Genomic DNA, 25724 nt, shown 5'->3' on the forward strand with positions numbered 1-25724 from the left:
TGTACTATCCTTGCTGGACTTGTTACTTCAATATCACCAAGCTCCCCCATGTGATCCAACAGCAGCAACTGTGCAACATTCTTTGTGTCACATTGAGGCTCACACTGAGAGGCACTTCTGGGGCCAAGGCTGCCAAGGGCGGAATGCAGATTTTAAGCAAACCACCTGGACATGTCTGCATCCTCTGTGTCTCCTTGACATCTGTCACTCACACAGTTAGGGATGCTAGACTGCATTAATCCTTACATTTCGATGGATGTGACTCATCTGAATATAACAAGTTTGTAAATGTCACATTTCAATTCCTGCTCTGAAGCAAAGACAGTCCACCATCATGGCTATTCCTGGGGATCTGCAGAAAGCTCAGACATCATGAAGATCTCAAGGTTGCTTCATTCGATAATAAAGAACACACGTCAGACTCACTACATCCTCGCTTCTATCCAATGGCTTCCCTCAGCATAGGTTCAATCCATCACATGCACCTCCAGAGCTTGTTCTGATGTTCCACTGAGCACAGTATCTCACCATTTTTAATCACCATCACTGACCCATGTGAGTGCTAAGATCAGGCTACACACAGCGCTGCATCCCAATATTGTGAATAGAGCCTCACGACTGCTGGATGGACAACCAAAAGGTAAACACTCTCAAGGATGTAGGCCTTAGTGGCATACCATACGGTGGCTGAAAGTGGCCTAGCCTAGGCACACTCAGGAAACAAGTTCCTCACAATTATTATTGATCCTGCCACATGTGAATTCTGAAACCCAGAAACACGATAGACACACAGGAGCACACATGAGCCAATAGACCAATTTTTAATCAGTAAGGGAATTAAGGGTTATGAGGATAAGGCAGAAAAGTGGAGTTGAGGATTATATCAGATCAGTCATGATCTCATTGAATTTTGGAACAGACTCAATGGGCCAAATTACCTACTTCTGTTCCTATTCTTTATGGTGCTATGAACCCTGAGAAGGGACTCATAGTTTGGAATGCCAGCTGCATTAAAGAGAGTACATGGATTTCTAGGATATATATATTTCAACATCTCTCCTTCTACAATAGAGCTTGACCTTTCCTGAAAGCAGCTGAGCTAGAAGGACACATTAACTTGGCTGAGGGGCTTGAAGTTGTTTTCGTTAGAGAGAAGAAGGTTAAGAGGTGACTTAATAGAGGCATACAAGATGATCAGAGGATTAGATAGGGTGGATAGTGAGAGCCTTTTTCCTCGGATGATGTTGGCTAGCATGAGGGGACATAGCTTTAAATTGAGGGGTGAGAGATATAGGACAGATGTTAGAGGTAGGTTCTTTACTCAGAGAGTAGTAAAGGCGTGGAATGCCCTGCCTGCAGCAGTAGTGGATTCGTCAACATTCAGAGCATTCAAATGGTTGTTGGATAAACATATGGATGACATTGGAATAGTGTAGATTAGAGGGGCTTTAGATTGGTACCACTGGTCGGCGCAACATCGAGGGCCGAAGGGCCTGTACTGCGCTGTAATGTTCTATGTTCTATGTTCTAACTTCAATCTTACACAGGCACGATTCACACTGCATGATCCTGCAAAGCATGTGAACCAGGTTCTCCCACAAGGAAACTTTGCCTGAAGGATGATGCATCAGTGATTTCGGGAATGATGTGTGAATGGGCACACAGTACTTGGACAAGAGGCACCTGCTAGAAATGGGGGAGGGACCATGGTGTCACAACCTGTTTGACAGCAACACAGCTCAAAGAGGAGGCATACATTAAAGTAGATGTGAAATGTGTTGCATTGCATTTAGCAAGAAGCCTCACAACACCAGATTAAAGTCCAACAGGTTTATTTGGAATCACAAGCTTTCGGAGCACTGCTCCTTCATCAGCTGAAGGAGCAGCGCTCCTGTTGGACTTTAACCTGGTGTTATGAGACTTCTTACTGTGCCCACCCCAATCCAACACCGGCATCTCTACATCATGGCATTGCATTTAGATTAGCGAACATTGAAGCATGTGGTTAACAGCTGTGCTCCTAATATTCCTCAGGTTTCCTAACCCTACCGCTACAACTTGGTGCTTCCCCAACATTCATAGCGGAGGTGGAGGCAGCCTGCTGAGTGCTACATCCCATTCCTGTGCTGACTTTGGTGGGGTCCTCTGGGGGGCCAAGAGCTGGAGGTCCCAGGACTGCTTTGGGTGTTGTGTTGTGGGCATCAGCACCCCCACCAGCCTGTGGAGCTGAAGCTGATAGGGTCACAGGAAAAGGGGATTGGGATTGGATGGATACTCCCAGAGTCACCTGGGTGGCTGCCCTCAGGTGTATACCTGCTGATCCTCCACCCAATGGGCGCCCAAGGGCTCCTGGCTGATTCCTTGAGTTGATAGGAGAGTGAGATCAAGCTGCCCCAAGCCCCTCTCATGTAGCCACTAATGGAGGCCACCAAGGGTTACAGTGACAAACTGCTGATGCTGCAGCAGTGCAGAACCATTGTCCTGGACCAAGATCTCCACAGCAACCATTAACCTGCCAGTATTGACCTCAGCATGGTGACTCAATCACCTGAGACTGAAGGCGAACAGACCTCTCCATCATTCACTGCAATCTGTGGAGTGTAGCTGAAATTCCTTTCTGATGTTCCCTGGACTGTCGCTGCAACTCCAACAACTGATTTTGGACCGAGTCTTGAGACTCGTCATCTAACCAAGACTCAGCAAAACCCTCGCTCCAGCAGTCCTCCCAGTGCTGGGGAGCTTGGATGTCCCTGCCTCTGCATGTTGTGAACCAGGTTGTGTGCTGTGCTCACCAGATTGTGATGCTGAACTTAATCTAGATCTAAGTTTCAGCAATGTGTGTGTCTCTGTGGTTCTGAAGGGTATGGGAGAACGCTGTGATGGATCTTCAAGGCTGCTTAATACAATTTCCTCATCTGAAGTGTTCTGGAGCTGAGGGATAGGCTTGCGGTTCTCCTAAAGCTATGAACAAAAGTAGAGAAAATTAGTGTGTGGCAGAGGAGTTGAAAAGAGGACAAAATACTCACAGTGTCATTGTTTTGTGGGAAGAGTTGTTGTAGGTTCCTCACTTGCGTGTGCTCCCTCCACCGTCACCAGGATGTAGATGTGTGATGGGCTGGTGACTCCGTGAGGGAAGAGCAATGACAGGATGGACTTACCCTGGTGGCACAGATGGGATTTCGTCTGGAGTGAGGCAGCGGGGAGGTCATGGTGCGGCGGGTGAATCGGGGACTTCTCGCCAGAGTTCCTGTGGATGAGTATTTAATGAACTCTGCAGCAGATGATACAGCATGAAAACCCATCATTGCAGCTGGCGAGAAAGCCGCTACTTGTAATGCCCGCTGCAGCACTCAGTGCGCAAATTGGGAAATTCTGCCTTCTGTTCATTATACCATAGATCCTACCTGACTTTTTCACAGCCTTCGCCACTTGTCCTAGCACTTTCCGAGATTTGTATGTGCGTACTCCTGGCTATCAGTATTCCTACAGCCCCCTTTAAATTTGGAATATTTAATTTAAATCGCCTCTCCTCATTCTCCCTTTTAAATTGCATAATTTCACATCTCAGTGCTATTAGTCTGTTGCTATCCTCCTCACTGTTTATTACATGTATAGCTTGTGTCTTCTCCAAACTTTAAAATTGTGCCCTATATACACAAGTCCAGACCATAAAATATATCAGAAAGAGCAGTGAAACTGGTGCTGACCCCTTGGGGAACACTGCTGTATACTTGTCTCCAATGTAAAAAACATTTGCATTACTCTCTGCTTTCTGTCTCTTAGCCAAGCCTGTATCCATGCTGCCAGTGCCCTTTTGAATCCCTAGGCTTCAATAAACAGATTTATTGTGCGCGCTTCATCAAACGCTTATTAAAAATCCACATATACAACTTGAACTGCAAAACATTCATCATCCGTCTCTGTGACTTTATTAAAGAACTCAATCAAGTTAGTCAAGCACCATTTGCCTTTAACAAATCCATTCTGGCTATCATTCATTTACCCATATTTTCCTAAGTGACAATGAAACTTGTCTCAGATTATTGTCTTTAAAGAATTTCCCCTCCATCCGCATCAGACTGCCCCTCCCATTTTTCAAGAGGGTTCCAATTGTCCAGTCCTCTTACACTGCTCCCTTAAGTATTTTTTTCATTTATAGAATGTGGGCATTGCTATCAAGATCAGCATTCTTTGCCTATCTCTAATTACCCTTGAGGAGGTGTTGGTGGGCCAGCTTCTTGAGCGATTACTGAAATGTAATGATTCTTATTTGATCTTTTTTATAGCAGTTTGATACAATTGGAATGGCTTGCTGGGCCAATTCAGAGCGAGGTTAAGGGTCAACCACGTTGCTGCGGGGCTGGAGTCACATGTAGGCTAGACCGCGTAAGGACGGCAGATTTTCTTCCCTAAAGGGCATTAGTGAACCACGTGGGTTTTCAGTTACAATTCAGTTATTTTGTTGCCATTACTGTAGCTTAGTGTTACTATTGGTGTTAGCCAGGTCTCTGATGAAGAGTCATCCTGACTTGAATCATTGGCTCTATTCTTTCTCCCACAGCTGCTGTCAGACCTGCTGAGACTTTCCAGCTTTTTCTGTTTTGTCCCCAGAACATTACCCTGGGTCTCTGGATTACTAGTCCAGTGACAATGCCACCATGTTACCACTTCCCCCTGTACTGTACTATGTTAATGGGATTGACTCCAGTTGAACTGGATTGGGACAAGTTCCCTAGTGGAGAGGATAAAGAGCGCAGTAGTTTAGACTTTAAGTAAGAACCAGGAGGAGGAATTTGTTGAAAATATCATAAACATGAAGATAAAAGAAATATAAGAATAATGGTCAGATAATCGAAAGGAATAAGAATACCATAAAAATTCATGGAACAAATACAATTCTAGACATAAGTATAAAAATATAAAATGTGAGGAGTAATTAATGAAAACCAAAATAAACCACACGGCCTCAGAACCAAAACAGGAGAACTGGAGGCAATAATTTGTAGTGAGGAGCCAGATAGACTCATGAAACATGGTTACAAAAAGATCAGGACTGGTAATTAAATGTTGCAGGATATTGAATATTGGGGAAAGAGGTGGCTGTATTCGAGACAACATCATGATAGTAGAGAAGAAGGCTTAATTGACATTAAAATAACCACATGGAGAGAAATAAAGATAAGATATGATCTAAATCTGAAACTCAATCCTCTTGAATGGAACCTTAATTATAATTAGGTTAATTTTGTGTAAAAAATAATATTTTAACTGCAGAGTACACACCACATTCATGGAAAAGCTACTGAAGGGAAAAAGAAACCCAGAATGGGTGGTGTCATCCTACAGATGCACAGTTATATTCAGGGGAGGCAACATCTGTGGAAGGAATGTCCCCTCCATACGATTTTTGTGTGTATATAATAATTAGACACAGCAACACACAATTCCCTGTGTATCTTGTAACCTGCTAATAGCAGCATTCCACAGATCACCTAGAAGTGGAAGTGTAGGAAGAACTATCAGCAAATTCATTGAATGAGTTTTTTAAAAAGTGAATAATAATCATGAGAAATTTCAACTACACAATGAAATTGGTGAGAAGAGATTGGGAAAGAGTTGCAGTGTGTTCATTTTTTTTAACCAAGTATGTAAGAGGTCTAAGAAGAGAGGAAACATTGTTGCATCTAGTAATGGGAAACTAACAGAGCAGATAAGAAAACAGCATAGGAACCATCTAGGCAGGAGTGATCATAAACAGAGCAGAAAAGAAAAGGATGGGTGCGTGATGGTGGGTGAGGTTCTGGGTGAGAGTGTGGGAAGGGTGAGGATGAATGTGGGGGAGGGGGAGGGTGAGAAGGTGGGTCAGAGTAGGTGAGGGTAATGTTGAGTGAGGGTGAGGGAGTGAGTGAATGGGTGGTCCCACTAAAAATGATTTTAAAAAAGGTAAAACTTGGAAGTATCTTTTGAATAACAGAAACTTTTATTATAATAAATGTTTACATGTAAACAGAAACATCTTTTAAGTTTATTTTTGTATGTTTTTGCTGTTGCGCTATAATAACTTTTTTTTGTGGTTTAATTCTTCAATAAGAATATTTCTCCGGGATTCATTCAGTATTCCGGGGAGGTCAGCAGGGTTCCATGGCTGGAAAGTTTGGGAAACGCCAATCTAGGCAATAGCAATTGTAAGGTTTATGATGAAGAGTGAGAAAGACATGAATAAGACAAAGACCAGAGGAATAGATTGGACACAGAGTGAATGAGAATGGAACTGGGGAAGGTGCACCAGAGTAAACAACACAGAAAGAGAGAATAGTGGAGAGAAATATATAAAACAATGAGCAATGAAGTTCAGAAGAAATATACTCAATAACAAAAACAGGCTAGCTAATAATGAATCAGCATTGGTGAATAAAGAGATAAGGGTAAAATAAAACTAGAGAGAAAAGTTCACACTAACTACATAAACTATAAAAGTGAGGATGACAAAAGGAAATTTGAAGCAGGAAAGAAATCAAAAATCAATTAGAAAAGCAGAGGAACTAGGAGATTAAATTATGAAGCAATATGAAAAGAAATGGTAAAGTTTTCCACAAACATATCCTGGTAAATGCCAAATGAAAAATCAAAATAGCAATAGGTCTCTGAAGGGAAAATGCAATAAACACACAGTGAAATGGCAGAAATATAGATCAACAATATTACCTCATGCTGTTAGACAATAAAAAATTAAAAATTGAAGATAGAAATAGAGGAGGTAGACCATATGAAATCCTGAATAGATTGTCTCTTTGCAAATTAAAAGAGTTTCGGGTCATTTAGCTTAGTGAACTAGCTGGCTGGAGTGGCAGTGCAGGATGACACCAATGGCATGGGTTCAATCCCTGTACGAGCCATGATAGTATGGAACAAAAACAGAAAATGCTGGAAAATCTCAGCAAGTCTGACAGCATCTGTGGGGAGAGAATAGAGCCAACGTTTCGAGTCAGGATGACTCTTCGTCAGAGCTGAAGACAAGGAAAATTGGACAAGATTTATACTGTGAGCGTGGGGGATTGTGGGAGCTGCTGTAATTGATAGGAATGGCATAGACAAAAAGACAAAGGGAATGTAAATAGTGATGATAAAGGCTGAGAATAGTGCGAAGAGCTTCCATTAAGAGAATGGAATGCGTAAATGGCAGAACAAAGGTGCAGAGTGTAGGAATATGGCAGATGGCCCGAGTGGGAGTGGGGTGTCGGGGGGCGGGCGGGGAGGGGAGGGGGGGGGGGGGCAGAGGGGGGGAGCGAGATGGAAAGTGAGATTTCAGAAGTGGAAAAATGAAAATAAGAATAAAAAGTGATTGAAATGGGTGTATAAGATGAAAAGAAATGAAATAAAGTAGATGGCAATGGAGAGAAGGTGGAGGAGAGAATTCATTCTCTGAAGTTATTGAATTCAATGTTCAGTCCGGTAGGCTGTAAAATGAACAATCAGAAGATGAGGTACTGTTCCTCCAGTTTACATTGGGGTTCACTGGAATATTGCAGCAGGCCAAGGACAGATGTGGAGTGGAGAGCAGGGTGATGTGTTGAAATGGCGAGTGGCAGGAACGTCTGGGTCCTGCTTGGAGACGGACGAAGGTATTCTAGAAAGTTGCCACCCAGCCTGCGCTTGTTCTCTCTGATGTAGAGTAGACCTCATTGGGAGCAGTGAATGCAATAGATCTGATTGAAGGAGGTGCACATGAAGTGCTGTTTCACAAGAAAAGTGTGTTTGGGCCCTGAATGACACACTTGCTTTGAAGCATTTAAGTGTTCCTATTTTCCACAACCTTTTCAATTTTACGACACTGGGAGTGCAAAATCTCCTGCTACAGCTCAGAATAGAGTAGGAATTGTTTATGGCCATTTTGGCTCTAAACAAGAGATTTTAATCTGTCTCAAAGTTTGTTCTTGGGCTTCCTATTCTTTAACAAGCTTGGGCAAACTGAATGGCTGAGAGTGCCTGTTGAGCAACTACAGACAGCTCAATTCTTTTTGATTGACCATTTGCGCCTCTGGCTCTGATCTGGAGGTAAGTTGAGGAGGGGTGCTGGTAGAGCAGCAGTTTGAGGGAGCGAGGGGATTGTGAGTGATGTGGAGTCAGGGTGGCAGGATGGGGGGAGCACTTCTAATCCTCCTGGCTTCACAACCACAACTTCTTCAGCAATGGCATTCGGTAACCTATACAAATCATAAGGAACAGGTCAAGGATCCTGATCCAATTCCGAACCACCTGAATGCAGCCAGATGGCTAAAAGGAGACATTAGTCCCATTATTTGCACACATAAGGAAGCTGACATCTACTCCAGGTGCCCTAGGCACACCTGAAAAATGGGCCCAGCAAATTTAGCAGCAACTTGATCGCTGATGTGAACGGGGGCTGATCCATCCCATTACTCAATCAGTGATTGGTACCAATGTCAACTCAGCATAAAAATAACAGATTGAATCACTGGATTGTGTACATCCATTTTCAGGTAGGATAAGATGATGAAAGAATCAGACACTACAGTAATGGAGCATCTTGGGGATGGAGTGATTCATTGACAATCTGCACTACCGAGAATCCTAGTTTCAAGCTCACAGTATTCTGTTTTTTGTTGCTCTGGTACATGAATAGGACTGGAGCCCAACAATGGATCAATTTAATCACGGAATGTGTATTCCAACTGATCCTAGGACTTTGGAAAATAGTCCTGTTTCCAATGGATCCCATTGAAAATGGGCAAATCTGTATTCTGGAGGAGGAAAAGATTAGGGCTCATCAGTCAATTCACCTATCAGCAAATTGTCCTCCATTTAACATGGACTGAAAGGAAGGAGGTGAGATTACAAGCTAGGAAATGTATTGGCTGTGAAATTCAATGGTGTGAAGAGAGGAGGATGGAGAGTTAACCATTGAAGACATGTATCAGCCAGGAATATATCAATCAGAAATTGTGTGGGATTAATCAGAAACCCTAAGCAAAAGGTTAATCAGAGACACTCAGCACAGAGTTAATCAGACACAGTACAGAGTGACACAAAAACAGAAAATTCTGGAAAATCTCAGTAGGTCTGACAGCATCTGTGAGGAGAGAATAGAACCAATATTTCAAGTCTAGATGACCCTTCGCCAGAGCTCTGCCATTGGTTAGTCAGAGAGAGACAGCACGGGGTTAATCAGATTACGGGGTAGGTTGACCTTGTCTCTCCTCACTCCTAACCCGTTACCGAGTTGATCTTTTTTCTAATTGGTTCTTTAGGAGTCTAGTGAACCAGATGTGGAACCTTGTTTCACCACCATCACCATGAATAACCTGACACAGTGGCAGGAATCTGAGGAAGATCAGCCTGATGACTGTCTGGAGGGGAAGAACTGCCGCTCCTTCTTCTGTTGCATCGAGGACTGTCAAACTGGCACTTGGCGCAGGGGTCGCATCCGCATCCACATCTCCAGACTGGATGTCTACTCTCGGGTTTTCTTTCCCACTGCCTTTCTACTTTTCAATCTTGTTTATTGGATCTCGTATCTCTACCTGTGACCTATTGTCCCAATGCTAAATTAATTCCACAATAAAAGATCTTCTGCTAAACTTTTGACTCCATTGTCTCAGTCCCTTCTTCAAAAGGCTAGGGAAAAATGTGAAGGAGGGCGGGCTAGGTGGAAATGCTTTCAACTGAGATGACCAACAGTCAAAAGAAACTGCTGTGGGTTATAAACACTATCATTGGGGAGTTGGGCTTAACGGCTCTTTCTGTCCTGAATGCTCTGTGTGGGCATAAGCAACCCCCTCCCCCAACCCTGCCCTACATTGTCTAAACAGTTAGATGGACAGTGACTGGTAAAGGGCTATTCAGCACAATCACATGCCCTTTTCTTAACCAGATACCCTTTTAAAGGGCAACTGGTTGATGATCAGGAGCAGGAAATGTTGATCCATTTCCCCCTCAACTCACCTGAAACCATTGACAACAAGACTCCTTGCCACCACCAAAAATCCAGTGATACTGAGGCCAACCGTAACTGGTCAGATAAGCAAGTGTGGCCATGGCAGCGTTGGTATCACACAGACCAGGGCCTTTGGAAGAGCCAATATTGCGATCAGATTGGGTGAGAGAAAAGGGTGATGGTGATCCTACAGGTTTTTATTCTGAACATCAAGAGCCTGAAATAAAAGCAAAACGTTGCAAATTCTGGAAATTGGAAATAAAAATAGAAAGTGCCGCTAAAATCAGCAGGTATGGCAACATCTATGCAGAGAGGGTCTGCACAGACTCAAAACTTTAACTGGTTCACTTTCCACAGATGCTGCCTCACATCCCGAGCACTTCCAACATTTTCTTTTTTTTACTCAAGTTCAGGTTAGAGCACTGTGGGAGGTTACACTCTGATGTGAATCAGTAATACTGTCTGTTTACACACATCTACACATCTGGAGTGAGTACATTGAGGAACATTTGGAGTGTGGACAGAGCTAAATTGTGTGGAGCAGGGAATTGGCAACAAAAAAACATTAAGTGTGTGCTTCAGATAAGCTTCATCCACTGACTCAACAGGCTGATGGGAGAACCACGGCTAGACTTTATAGTTTTTAAAGTTTAAAGTTTATTTATTAATGTCACGCGTAAGCTTACATTAACACTGCAATGAAGTTACCATAAAAATCCCCTAGTGGCCACACTCTGGCACCTAAGTTTAAGTTTATTTATTAGTTACAAGTAGCCTTACACTAACACTGCAATTACTGTGAAATTCCCCTAGTCGCCACACTCCGGCACCTGCTCGGGTACAGTGAGGGAGAATTTTAGCATGGCCAATGCACCTAACCAGCACATCTTTTGGACTGTGGGAGCAAACCGAAGCACCCGGAGGAAACCCACACAGACACGGGGGGAAAGTGCAGATTCCGCACAGACAGTGACTCAAACCGGAAATCGAACCCGGGCCCCTGGCGCTGTGAGACAGCAATGCTAACCACTGTGCCACCATACTGCCCACCCCAGGGAAAGGCAAATGAGAGGGGCTGATTTAGGAATCCTGACCTCAGGCCACTTTCAGGATCTTAACTACCCAGCACGTACTGGAACGTGGGTCCAGCTGGCTGGGGAAATCCTGCCCTAGTGTTCATTATTTACAAAGGCACAGATAAATCAATCAGCATGGATTTGGTCAGCGAAGATCATGTTTGACTAACTTGATCAATTTTTTTGAGAAAATAATAAGAAGGGTCGCTGGGGGTCACATGTATGTAATCTACATGGATTTTTATCAAAGCTTTTTGACAATATCTCACATAGCAGACAGTTCAGCAAAGGAAGTGGAATACAAAAATACGTGGAAAGTTGGACTGAAAACTACCACAGTAGCAGGAAACAAAGTGCATAATGGTTGAATGGTTTTTGGGAATGAAAGTCTATTTATAGTAGGGGTTCCAGAGGACTCTGTTCTGTGTCCCCTCCTATTTGTGATATTTCTCAATGATTTAGACTAAGAATAAGTAGGCAAGTTTGAGGAGTTTACAGATGATACAAAAGTTGGCCTTGTGGTTGACAGTGAGGAAGATAGCAGTAAACTGCAAGATGATATGAATGGACTGGATAGATTGAAGTTTTTTCATTTTTAAAGTTTATTTATTATTGTCACAGGTAGGCTTACATTAACACCGCAATGAGGTTACTGTGAAAATTCCCTAGTCACCACACTCCAGCACCTGTTCGGATACACTGACAGAGAATTTAGCATGGCCAATGCACCTAACCAACACATCTTTCGGACTGTGGGAGGAAACTGGAGCACCCAGAGGAAACCCACGTAGACACGGGGAGAACATGCAGACACCGCACAGACACTGACCCAAACCGGGAATCAGACCGGGTCCCTGGCACTGTGAGGCAGCAGTGCTAACCACTGTGCCACCTTGCCGCCAATGCACAGAGCAATGGCAAATGGAATTCAATCTCGAGAAATGTGAGGCAATGCATTTCGGGAGGACAAACGAGATAAGAGAAGGACAATAAATGAGAAGATTCTAAAAGTGTAGAGGTACAGAGCAGCCTGAGAGGTAACAGGAAATGTAGATGAGGTGATGATGATGACATACGAATGCTTTCCCTTACTAAGCAACAAGAAAGGTTATACTCGAATTTGATAAAGCACTAATTAAGCCACAGAAACAGTGCCGTTTACAAATTTACACTTTGGAAAATGCCAGAGGACTGACTGAAAGCTAACATTATATAATGTCATATTTAAGAAGGGAGGTGGAATAGGCCCAAGCCAGCTTAATATCAGTGGGTGTGAAAGATAATGGAACCCCTGCTTGCAGAGAAAATAGAAAACATCTCAAAATCAAAAATATGAGTCGTCAGCATGTATTTCAGAAGCAAAGGTCTCGCTTGACCAAATTCATTGAAATCTTCCAGGAGGTTACAGAGAAAATGTACAAGGATGATATAGTAGATGTAATTTACCCTGCACTTAGATTTCTAAAAGTGCTTCAATGAGGTGTCATGTAAGAGACTAATGTACAAAGTCAGAGAGTGCAGAATCAGGGAGTGAGTGGTAGAATGGATTGCTGGCTGGTTGCAACTAGGAATAAAATCATAAAATCATCAAATCAGGGAAAGTTTATGCACATAAAGAGGCCACTGGGCCCATCATATCTGGAATAAATCACCATCCAACCTGATTCCACATTCCAGCATTTGGTCCATGTATCTGCAGGTTACAGCACTGGAAGTGAATATCCAGACACCTTTGTAATGAATTGAAGGTTTCTGCCTCCACTACCCTTTCAGGCAGTGGATTCCAGACCCCAGCATCCCTCTGGATGAAAAAATCCTTTCCTCATCTTCCCTCTAATCCTCTTACTAATCGCTTTAAATCTATGCCCCACAGTCACTGACCTCTCTGCTAAATTAAAAAGTCTCTTCCCGTCTGCTCTATCCAGGCTCCTCATAATTCTGTACATCTCAATCAAATCTCCCCTCAGCCACCTCTGTTCCAAGGAGAACACCCCCAGCCTATCCAACTTTTCTTCATCACTGCAAATTTTAAGTTTATTTTTATTAGTGTCACAAGTAGGCTTACATTAACAATGCAATGAAGTTACTGTGAAAATTCCCAAGTCGTCACACTCCGGCACCTGTTCGGGTACACTGAGAGAGAATTTAGCATGGCCAAAGCACCTAACCAGCACATCTTTTGGACTGTGGGAGGAAACTGGAGCACCCAGAGGAAACCTACACAGACACGGGGAGAACGTGCAGACTCCGTACAGTCACTCGAGGCTGGAATTGAACCCGGGTCCCTGGCGCTGGGAGGCAGCAGTGCTAACCAGTGTGCCACCATGCCACCCAGTCCTGTCCAGCCCAGTCCTGGCAAAATCCTCGTAAAACTCCTCTATACCCTCTCCACTGCAATTATATCCTTTCTATAATGAGGTATCTAGAACTGCACACAGTACTCAAGCTGTGGCCCACCAAATGTTTTATACAATTCCAGCATAACCTCCCTGCCTTTGCATTCTATGCCTCGGCTAATAAAGGAAAGTATTCCATATGTCTTCTTAACTGTCTTAACAACCTGTCCTGCTACCTCCGGGGATCTGTGGACATTCATCCCAGGGTTCCTCAGTCGTCTATACCTCTCAGTATTCTCCCATTTATTGTGTATCCCTTTGTATTGTTTGACTTTCCCAATGCATCAGCTCACATTTCACTGGTTTGAATTCCATTTACCACTATTCTGCCCACCTGACAAGTCAATTGATATCGTCCTACTGTTATGTCAATAAGACATGAAAAGAAATCAGAACTGTAAGTATCAAAGGTTTTTTCTTCTTTCTTTTTTAAATTGGACGATGCTGAACCACAAAATGGTTCCTACAAATCAAATAACTCACAAGATTGGCCATCTGTTCTGGAAGATTTAAACAGACTATAGACTATAAGGGCAAAGGAGTTCCACTCTAATCCTTGTGGAATCTCACACTCCATCACAAGGCCACATTATAATAGCTTAATGACTAACAAACAACCTGACTCCTCCTGCTGGGGCAATAACAAAGAAAATATTGAAACGCATTATACCCAAACAAATGTTTAGCTCCAAAGGGAAACAATGGATTTTGGCCAGAAGCACAGAAACTGCTTGTTGGACTATGTTTAACTCATTAATGAGCCATTAACATGTGGCACGGTGACACAGTGGTTAGCACTGCTGCCTCACAGCTCCAGGGACGTGTGTTCAATTCCCAGTTTGGGTCACTGTCTGTGTGAAGCTTGCACATTCTCCCCGTGTCTGCATGGGTTTCCTCCCACAGTCCAAAGATGTCTGGGTTAGGTTGATTGGCCATGCTAAATTGTCCCTGAGATGTGTAGGTTAGGGGGATTAGTGGGGTAAATATATGGAGTTACAGGGAAAGGGCCTGGATGGGTTTGTTGTCGGTGCAGACATGGCCTCCTTCTGCATTTTAGGGTTTCTATGATTCTAAAAAGTCCCTCGCTTCAAGCCCTTTGAATCCTTTTTATATGATATTCCTAGCCTGATACCTCAGGCTGCTGATTTAACAACAACTGGAAATAATTCTCCCAGCTGACCAAACAGCTAACCACCATCTCTGAACTCCTCAAAGCCTGTTTGATTTAAACATTTTCTGATCATTACTTGCTAAGTGATCTGAGCACAGAAAGCCCAAGATGTGGCAACATCATTCATTTCAAGCTCTTCGTGTTATTGTCTGCAACCAGAAACCCCTCTGGACTGAACTCCATCACAAGGAAAACACGCTCTGTTCTTTAATATCTCGGACTATGGAAATCACATGAACTCATATTAATTTCTGTAGTTGTTGTACTATTGTTGTCCATAGTTGTAAACCTTCCTCTTTTCTATTTTGCTGTAGTAATTCAGCCACATGCTTGTTTCCTATCACCAAGAACTCTTTATTGTGTGCCAAGAGAAGTCCCGTGACTATTTCATACAGTAAATTACGCAATGCCTTCAATAATGTTGCTAAATTTAGACCATATTTGCCATAATAATTTACTTATCGTAGAAAGCACCTCAACTGTGTCACATTCATTGGACATGGTGCTTCTATGGTGTTTCTGTGGCTATGACTCATCTTTCATTCCCTCACTCTGCAGTATAAATATCTCCCACTTTCTATGCCTTTTAACTTTGACAAAAGGTCATTTGGACTCGAAACGTCAGCTCTTTTCTCTCCTTACAGATGCTGCCAGACCTGAGATTTTCCAGCATTGTCTCTTTTCTCTTCTGGTTTCGGATTCCAGCATCCGTTGTAATTTGTTTTTTTCATCAATTAAACGAAGTGGATATTGATCAGCACAGAACGCTGGATTTGGTTTCATGACAGAGACAATGGGGGTAGACCAGTGACCGATTGTAACCATCTCTAACAGACCAGTGTTAACAAGTTGTACTAATTCTTTTCAGCCTTGGGATGAATTGCATGTGGCACCACTTTTGCTTTGAAAGTTTTTGGTTGACTATCATACTTATTCTTGAGTTATACTTGAACTTGCTGCTTTGAGCCAAGTGTCTTTTTGAATACACTCTTTTAATTATCCAGAATGTGCTGCAGGGCTAAGCTTTATCTTCTCTAACCATGATCTCCCAAGTAGAGCTGGAAAGTTACACGGACCACAGGGAGAGGAAATTCCACTGTTTGTCCATTCAAGTCTATGTTGATGTAAACTTTTGATAGCATGATCTCTTCTGTGTATGTCCTTAAAATCACATTAGTTGGTTGTAAAGGAAGTTGCTTCAGCTTTTGTTGGTATGCAGTCTCAAACAACCTCCATCCTAATATGTTGTCCACTTAACTCTGGAATCACCCAGATTCTATGTGATCCACCCCATATGGGTAAGATGTTCATTTGGAGCTCGTCATCATATTTCTGGACATTCTCCTCTTGGCAATTGTAATCTTTTTTTTCCATGCTGTATATTATAGGTATCTAAATGGATACAAAATTGGCTTCTTGACAGAAGCTAGGGGGTGGTTGTAGAGGGTTGTTTTTCAAACTGGAGGCCTGTGACGAGCAGTGTGCCTCAGCGATCAGTGCTGGGTCCACTGTTATTTGTCATTTATATGAATGATTTGGATGGGAATATAGGAGGCATGGTTAGTAAGTTTGCAGATGACACCAAGATCGGTGGCACAGTGGACAGTGAAGAAAATTATCTCCGATTGCAATGGGATCTTGATCCAGTGGACTGATGAATGTCAAATGGAGTTTAATTTAGATAAGTGCGAGGTGATGCATTTTGGTAGATTGAACCAGAGCAGGACTTACTCAATTAATGGTAGGGCACTGGGGAGAGTTACAGAACAAAGAGATCTAGGGGTACATGTTCATAACTCCTTGAAAGTGGAGTTATAGGTGGACAGAGTGGTGAAGAAGACATTCAGCATGCTTGGTTTCACTGGTCAGAACATTGAATACAGGAGTTGGGACATCTTGTTGAAGTTGTACAAGACATTGGTAAGGCCACACTTGAAATACTGTGTACAGTTCTGGTCACCCTATTATAAGAAGGATATTATTTAACTAGAAAGAGTGCAGAAAAGATTTACTAGGATGCTACCGGGACTTGATGGTTTGAATTATGAGGAGAGGCTGGATAGACTGGGACTTTTTTCTCTGGAGCGTAGAAGGCTGAGGGGTGATCTATAAAATAATGAGGGGCACAGATCAGCTCGATAGTCAATATCTTTTCCCAAAGTTAGGGGAGTCTAAAACTAGAGGGCATAGGTTTAAGGTGAGAGGGGAGAGATACAAAAGTGTCCAGAGGGGCAATTTTTTCACACAGAGGGTGGTGAGTGTCTGGAACAAGCTGCCAGAGGTAGTAGTAGAGGCGGGTACAATTTTGTCTTTTAAAAAGCATTTAAACAGTTACATGGGTAAGATGGGTATAGAGGGATATGGGCCAAATGCGAGCAATTGGGACGAGCTAAGGGGTTTAAAAAAAAGGGCGGAATGGACAAATTGGGCCGATGGGCCTGTTTCCATGCTGTAATCCTCTATGACTTTCTGACTCTATTATTTTTGTAGAATGCACCTTGTTCTTATTCTTGAAAGTGCCTAGAATCATGGATTCATAGAATAGTGCAGAAAGAGGCCATTCAGCCCATTGAGTTTGTAATGACTCAGAATATCTTATCCAGGCTCCCTCCCTCACCCCGCCACCGCCCCCCCCACCCCCCCCCCCCACCCCCCCACCCCCCCACCCCCCCCCCACCCAACACTATCCCCATGCATTTATCCCGCTGATCCCCCTAACCCTCCACATCTTGGGACACTAAGAGGAAATTTAGCATGGCCAGTCCATCTAACCTGCACATCTTTGGACTGTGGGAAGAAACTGGAGCACCTGGAGGAAACCCATACAGACATGGGGAGAATGTGCAAGCTCCGCAGAGTCACCCAAGTTGGAATTGAACCCGGGTCCCTGGTGTTGTGAGGCAGCTTTGCCACCATGCCGCCCTTCTGAATATTCTTCTCAGAGGAAGATGGTCTAGCCCAACAAGCATTTGCAATGTGACCTATTTTGCCACAATTCTTGCACTGACTATCCTTGCTCCAGCATTCACTCACTGAATGGCCTACTTGGCACATCTGTGACCTGCTTGTTGCTGTTTTGACTTTTTATGGGCAGTTCCCAACTTGTGGATCTTCATTCCTGTATCAACTTGTGAAGCTTCTTTAGCAGCCAGCTTCATCAACACCGTGATTTCTACTGCTATCTTTAAAGTAAAAGCATATTCAGTAAGAAATCTGCTTTGGATAGACTCATTTTAGAGACCACTTACTAGACATCGTGAAGAGTATCTTGTAATGACTCACCAAGCTCACAATGTTGTGCTAGTCTTCTTAAGGTTGCCACAAACTGAGCAATGCTTTCGCCTTCCACTTGATTCTTTTGGTGGAACCTGAACTGTTCAGTGACTTTGGACAGTAATGTTCTTCAAGAGTCTTTATTAAGTCACCTTAAGTTTTGGTTCCTGGCTTTGTTGGATGAATCAAGTTCCAGAGCAAATTAAAGATTTCATTTCAATTTGTACTGAGAAAAACTGGTATGAGCAACTCGCTTGCAATTTTATTTGCTTGTACAAAGTACTGAAGCACACTCTTATATCGGAACTCCATGATTAATTTTCTCACTGAAAGGGCACACGGAACCTAAATGACCCATCATTTCTCTTGCATGGACTAGTAACTCGAGACTGCTCAATATATTGTTTTTAATATCTTCCCAGTACTCGCCTTTTTACCCTGGAGACAGCTGATTTGATGTATTTGATGTTGATGTACATAATGCATCCACTTTTTTCCAAATGTGCCAGAAACTGCCTGGAATTGATCTTTCATTGATTGGAAAGCCCCATTTATCAAATTACACCTAATGCTTTTTTCTTACTGGAGTTTCCTGCACTGGTAGTTCAATCTTTAATCCTGCTGTTGCTTTTTTCCAGGCTTTTATTATTTGAAATGTGAGAACCCACAATTTTTTTCTTATAATCGTTTCTTGATGTTCTCAATGAAACAAAATCCCAACTAGCCACCAATTTCCCTTCTGTAATATCCAACGATGTTAGGGGTTGTGGGTTTCACAGAAAAAGGGAAGACTTGGTTTGGACACATAGGGCCCTATTTTACCATTTTGATTCTAAGTGCTGGGGGAACTGGAAACTGGGAGTGTTTCAGATCCTACTTTTAGATCCGTTCTGAGGCACCCCCATACGCACTCTGCCTCCAAAAATATCAGCAATTCCGAATTGCGCTGCACAAGCCTGTGGATGGGGCTTAACGCACCCGAAATCCTGGTGCTCCAATCAGAGCCTACAAATGCGCATGTGCAAAAAAAAGATAGAATGCTTCTTCCCTGCCATATCCCCCCAGTACTTCCCCGGAGCGGAGAAGCTACGGCATCTCCTCCGGAGCCTTCAACATGTCATTGATGAAGACGAACATCTCACCAAGGCTATCCCCACACCCCCACTTCTTGCCTTCAAACAACCGCGCAACCTCAAATAGACCATTGTACGCAGCAAATTACCCAGCCTTCAGGAGAACAGCGACCACGACACCACACAACCCTGCCACAGCAACCTCTGCGAGATGTGCCGGATCATCGACACGGATGCCATCATCTCACATGAGAACACCATCCACCAGGTACACGGTACCTACTCTTGCAACTCGGCCAACGTTGTCTACCTGGTACGCTGCAGGGAAGGATGTTCCGAGGCATGGTACATTGGGGAAACCATGCAGACGCTACGACAACAGATGAATGAACACCGCTCGACAATCACCAGGCAAGACTGTTCTCTTCCTGTGGGGGAGCACTTCAGCAGTCACGGGCATTCAGCTTTGGATCTTCAGGTAAGCGTTCTCCAAGGCGGCCTTCACGACACACGACAGCGCAGAGTCGCTAAGCAGAAACTGATAGCCAAGTTCCGCACACATGAGGACGGCCTAAACCAGGATGTTGGATTTATGTCACATTATCAGTAACCCCCACAGCTTGCCTCCTGGACTTGCAGGCTGTCCTGTCTGGAGACAATACACATCTCTTTAACCTGTGCTTAATGCTCCCTCCACCCACATTGTCTGTATCTTTAAGATCTGGCTGGTTGTAGGGATTCGCATTCTAATCAGTATTCTGTAACTTGATTTTTGTGTCTCTGTGCTCTGTTTGAGAGCACATTTCCACTCCATCTGACGAAGGAGCAGCCTCCGAAAGCTAATGGTGTTTGCTACCAAATAAACCTGTTGGACTTTAACCTGCTGTTGTTAAAACTCTTACTGTGTTCACCCCAGTCCAACGCCGGCATCTCCACATCATGACATCCCCCCTGGGCCAGACAATGTGTCCCCCTGCCCCCCCCACAGACATTGTCCCACCTCCACAGCATTACTGACCCCCTTATCCCCCCCACACCCCCACCACCCAGACTGATTGGGGCCCTGAACCTGCCTTGCCCCCACCGCTCACAAGGAGAATGGCAGTGAAAAAGGGAAAGGGTTAATTTTTTTTTGTACTCAATGTATTTTGTACCTAAAAGGTTGAACTTTGTACCTGGAATGTATCACAAACATAACCCTTCCTTATGGCTAGTCTCCGCTTTGTTTATATTGCTCCTGGTAGTAGTATAAGCCATTTGTTCATGTCTTTCATCTTTAACTTTCAGTAGTATAAGCCATTTGTTCATGTCTTTCATCTTTAACTTTCAGTAGTATAAGCCATTTGTTCATGGTTCCCTTGCTTGTTTATATCATTCTGATAAAACAGACAGTTAAAGATAAATGTTGGGTGGTAAGTCTTACGTTTCCCGTAGGCTTGTCTATGATTTAAACAAAGAAAGCAGCTACCAAATGGTAGAGTGCGAGAATGGCCGTTTGAAGGAGGACTCCCACTGGGATAGCTGCAATCGCACACAGTCACTTCAAAGGAAAAGCCGCGGGAAGAGCAGAGGGACCAGAGATTGCATCTTGACTACAACTACCAGGAGAATTGTGCTTTATGACCCAAGGATACCACATAGTCTCTAACCATAAACCAGAGTGTATCAGAAGCTGTTAAAGGAACTATAATTTATGATCAAGGACTGTTAACTGGACTTTGCTTTATGACTTGTATTGGGAACCCTGATGTATAACTGTCCACGCTTCTTGTGTTCAGAGAGAACTTTGGCTTCCGCTTTCAAGGGGTCAAGTTCTCCCGCAAAGCTTGTGAGAATAAAGCCTACTCTATTTTGACTCATACCAGCCTCAGAGGTATTTTTACCGACTTCAGCAGCGAACCCCCCCTTCCTTCCCCACCGATCTCAAGCAGAGTGGCAGCGGACCCCCCCCTTCACCCTCACTGATCTCAGGCAGAGTGGCAGCAGACCCCTCTTCACCCTCACTGATCTCAGGCAGAATGGCAGCAGACTACCCTTCCCCTCCACTGATCTCAGGCAGAGTGGCAGCAGACCCCCCCTTCACCCTCACTGATCTCAGGCAGAGTGGCAGCAGACCCCTCTTCACCCTCACTGATCTCAGGCAGAATGGCAGCAGACTACCCTTCCCCTCCACTGATCTCAGGCAGAGTGGCAGCGGACCCCCCCTTCATCCTCACTGATCTCAGGCAGAGTGGCAGCAGATCCCCCTTCCCCCCACTCATCTCAGACATAGCAAACCCCCCTCTCCCCGACCGATCTCAGGCAGAGTGATTCCTCTTTGCCCCCTGACTCCAATTACTATATGACACCTCCCTCTCTCTTCCCTGTCCCCAATCATAGAGGTACTGATCCACCTCCTCCCTCCCCCCCCCACCCCCCCAGCCGCCACCCCAAACATCAGCACACCTGCAAGTGCTCACTTGCCTTCCCCTCAATGCTAACAAGCAAACTGCATGTAAATTGTTGGAATGCTCTGCCAACCTGCCTGTAGCTGATCTGCCTGAAGGAGGGGCAGCTCCATAAAAACTCCAAGGATGGACAGGCAGGTAGTGCAGGAAGAAAATGGGCACACGACCAGCCTCCTCCGATTTACTGAGAGCAACCTCGGGAGACTGCTCGATGTGGCAGAGGCGAGGCGGGAGACCCTCTTCCCCCAAGGAGGATGCAGGCCTCAGGGGGGCTGATGGCAATGCGGCCTGGGAGGCAGTTGTTGCCTCGGTTAGTGCCATGGCACTGGCCCCCAGAACAGGGAAGCAGTGCCGCAAGAAGATCAATGACCTCATCCAGGCAGCGAGGATGAGTGCTTAACCCCATCTCGCATCTTCCCCCAAGTTGCCCCCCTGATTCTGCCATCCCCAGCACCCTGCATGCTTGCAGCCCCTGACCCCCAAGCACCTCCTTCCAACTCCCCCAAGAGTAGCGCTGTGCTTGCCCTCTAAGGGCCTGATACTTTGCAGAAGTCATGCCATCATTTCTTTCATGGCTCCTTCTGTCTCAATGTGGAGATGCCGGCGTTGGACTGGGGAAAACACAGTAAGAGTTTTAACAACACCAGGTTAAAGTCCAACAGGTTTATTTGGTAGCAAATGCCATCAGCTTTCAGAGCGCTGCCCCTTCGTTAGATGGAGTGGATATCTGCTCACAAACAGGGCATACAGAGACACAAAATCAAGTTACAGAATACTGATTAGAATAGGCATGGTACACTGGGGAAACCATGCAGACGCTATGACAACGGATAAATGAACACCGCTCGACAATCACCAGGCAAGACTATTCTCTTCCTGTGGGGGAGCACTTCAGCGGTCACGGGCATTCGGTCTCTGATCTTCGGGTAAGCGTTCTCCAAGGCGGCCTTCACGACACACGACAGCGCAGAGTCACTGAGCAGAAACTGATAGCCAAGTTCCGCACACATGAGGTCGGCCTAAACCGGGATCTTGGGTTCATGACACACTATCGGTAACCCCCACAGCTTGCCTCCTGGACTTGCAGAATCTCACTGGCTGTCCTGTCGGGAGGCAATACACATCTCTTTAACCTGTGCCTAATGCTCCCTCCACTCACATTGTCTGTATCTTTAAGACTTGATTAACTGTAAAGATTCACATTCTAATCAGTATTCTGTAACTTGATTTTGTGTCTCTGTGTCCTGTTTGTGAGCAGATTTCCACTCCATCTGACGAAGGAGCAGCACTCCGAAAGCTAATGGAATTTGCTACCAAATAAACCTGTTGGACTTTAACCTGGTGTTGTTAAAACTCTTACTGTCCTTCTGTCTCCACAGGAGAAGACCGACAATAACACCAGAGAGAGGGCGAAGACAGGGGGTAGTGAGCCAGACCTTCGGGTCCTCACCCCCTTTGAAGAGGGTGCTGGAGCTGTCCAAGGAAGGGGAAATGTGGGCTGTCAGCGACAGCATGGTCAAGCTGGAGTCAAGAAGGGAGCAACTGTCGATCCTCCACTCAATTTGAGGCAGCTTCTAGGGGCATGGGTTTTGGGTGCGAGGGAAAAGGTTTAAAGATTATGTACGAGAAATGTTTATTTGCACAGAGAGGGAGGTGGGTGCCTGGAACTCACTTCCAGGAGAGGTCATGGAGGCAGATACGAGAGTAATCTTTAAGGGGCATCTTTGAAGCTACACGAATGGGATGGGAATAGAGGCATATGGTCCCCAGAAGTGTAGGGGATTACAATTCAGATTGGCAGCCTGGTCGCTTCAGGCTTGGAGGGCCAAAGGGCCTGTTCCTGTGATGTAATCTTCTTTGTGCTTTGTTCTATGTTCAATGGAGAAATGTGAATCAAGTTTTTTGTATCCTGGATTCCTCTCCCTCCCTTGCACTGAACTTTGTGTCTTGTGTTGCAGGGACAGATCCGGACACCCCGGGGCCTCCAGGCCCCTACTGCCGCTCCCGCCCATCCTCAACAAGACAGGTCGATGGGCCCTCGGAGGGACCTCCAAGGGTGGCACCATTTTGGTGTCAGCTTTCACTTCACAACTCACCATCCCAGATATTCTCACGTCGGTGGATGCAGATAGTGGTGAGGCTTCTTGGATCACTCTCTGGTGAGCATGATACATCTGCTGATGTACATCGGGTGGAGGAGGGAACGTCCGAGGCCTCTGGCATGCAGGGACCTGCCAGAGGGGCGGCCTCAGCTGGCCCCAGGCTACATGCTCGGCCTCTGAGATCACTTCTCCCTCAGCTGCTGGAGATGCAGCAACAGAGCCAGGGAATGTAGGAGGGGCTGATGGTCACACTGGACCGACTGTGAGGCTGTTGGGAGGAGACCCAAAGCTTTCAGACGGACCAGCTATTGCCTGTCTTGTGTGGTTCCCAGGCCAGCACTGCAAGGGTGGCATCCGCGGTGGAAAGTCTGGGGCAGGGAACCCTCACCATGAGTGGCAGCTCCAAGCAATGGCCGAGTCACAGCAGGCCACAGCGGAGTCCCGGAGGGCCGCAGCTTAGTCACAGCGGGCCACAGCTGAGGGACTGAACAGGGATTCTCGAAGGTCTGCGACCCATGGCTGATAGGCTCGAGAGCTTGCAGGAGACCCAGCTGGACAGTGCTGAGACACTGTGGGCTATGGCAGCAGCCCTTGGGAACGTAGCCCAGTCACAGAGGGTCATGGCTGAGGGCTGCAGAGCATGACCCAGTCTCAGTGGGCACTTGCTGCAGCCATTGATAGATGGCCGCCAGCTCAGGTGGCCATCGCAGAGGGCTCAACCACCATGGGTAGGACGCAGGTGGCCCTCTAGGACTGGCAGGGCCAGATGGCGCCTGAGTTTCTAGAGCTCACTGCAGAGGCACCACCGTCCCATGGAGTGACCCAGGCCCACACGAACCCCAAGGGAGGAGGGAGGGCTCGAACTCATGCCAGGGCTTCCCAGCCAGGAGACTGTGGCTGTGGCTACACCTTCTGACTCCCTCCTTTCTGACACCGGGTCATCTCAGGGGCAGCAGGATGAAGAGAGTGTTATGGAAATGTCCCAGACACCTGGAAGCCGGCCAGGGCTCTCAAGGTCCAGGGCCATCTGAGGACACCTGCCACGTGTATCACAGGCAACGGGGTGAGGTAGGCAGCTGGCCCATCCACCTTCAATATACATTCTGGATAGACACTGAGATGTAATTGTAGGCCACATAAGGTTAGGAAATTGTAGTTGCACTGAGATGGCACGGGTGAAGGGCTGCAGATAGATCTTTAAGCACCTTAACATTTTCCGTTCACATGTTTTTATGTTAGAACTTATTATTTAAGCACCTTTATTGCACTCATTAATATTTTATTCACCAACCTGTGACTAATTTGTCTCAGATGTGTCTCAAATAGGAATCCTCTTCCATTGATGATCGCTGGAGGGATGCTTCATGTTGACATCAGTTGGTGAGGCTCCTCAATGCTGTGCCACTGAGAAAATGAAGCCATTGATTCCCCAGAACCCACAAGCGATTTCCTCCCTCACCCCCACCCACCCCAGGGCCCTGTATGGGGGTTTCAGATCCCTTACCCACTAACAGACGTGGGCCCAGGTGCCAGCGTGCATGTGGAGCTCAAGTAGGAGTCAGACTGGTTTGCACCAGGGCATCATCAAAACGGTGCTTTGCGAGTCATCATCACCCTCCTGCCTGTCAAAAAACTCACGAACACAGCGTACCCAGGCCCACCACTCTGGTGTGATGATGTTGCAGGAGATAGAAGGACTTTGGGGGGCGTGGGTGATGGAACCCATAGACACGGGCCCCTGGCGATTGAACCGCCTGGTGACCAGGGCCTCCCCGGCCACCCTCGCATGCCTCATTCGAGCTGCCAGCCCTTCAGCGCCTGGGTGGTGTTGTCGGCTTGCTCCTTCTCCTCTTCCTCCTTCTCCTGTTCCTCTTCCTCCAGCTGGGCAGCCTCCTCCCCAGCGACGCCTGTCTGGTTGACTTCCACATCTTCCTCCTCCTTCAGTAGGTCACCTTTCTGCTGTACCAGTTTGTTCAGGGCACAGTACACCACCACAATGCGGGAAGAGATCAGGTGGCTGTACTATAGGGCCTCGCCAGAGCGGTCGAGACACCGGAATCGCACTTTAAGGAGCCCCATGCACCTCCCCACTATCACGCAGGTGGCTATATGGGCCTCATTATAGCGGGTCTCTGCCTCAGTCACAGGCCTCCGCACAGGTATCATCAGCCATATCCAAAGTGGGTAACCCAGATCATCCACGAGCCACCCTCGCAGCATGGGCTCCTCCT

The 25724-nt window shown here is 45.6% G+C and overlaps 1 protein-coding gene across 1 annotated transcript in view; it reads left to right on the forward strand.

Annotated features, from left to right (window-relative positions):
* The window catches only part of LOC144493129 (gamma-aminobutyric acid receptor subunit gamma-4-like), a 465743-nt gene extending 456147 nt beyond the window's left edge, over window positions 1–9596 (forward strand). The window contains exon 9 of the mRNA XM_078212032.1: window positions 9270–9596. Coding sequence (XP_078068158.1) covers window positions 9270–9548 — 279 coding nt within the window. The 3' untranslated portion in view covers window positions 9549–9596. The remainder of the gene's footprint in view (window positions 1–9269) is intronic.
* The last annotated feature ends 16128 nt before the right edge of the window (window positions 9597–25724 follow it).

This window comes from Mustelus asterias, chromosome 4, assembly GCF_964213995.1.
Source record: "Mustelus asterias chromosome 4, sMusAst1.hap1.1, whole genome shotgun sequence".
In the NCBI taxonomy this organism is placed as follows: Eukaryota; Metazoa; Chordata; class Chondrichthyes; order Carcharhiniformes; family Triakidae; genus Mustelus; species Mustelus asterias.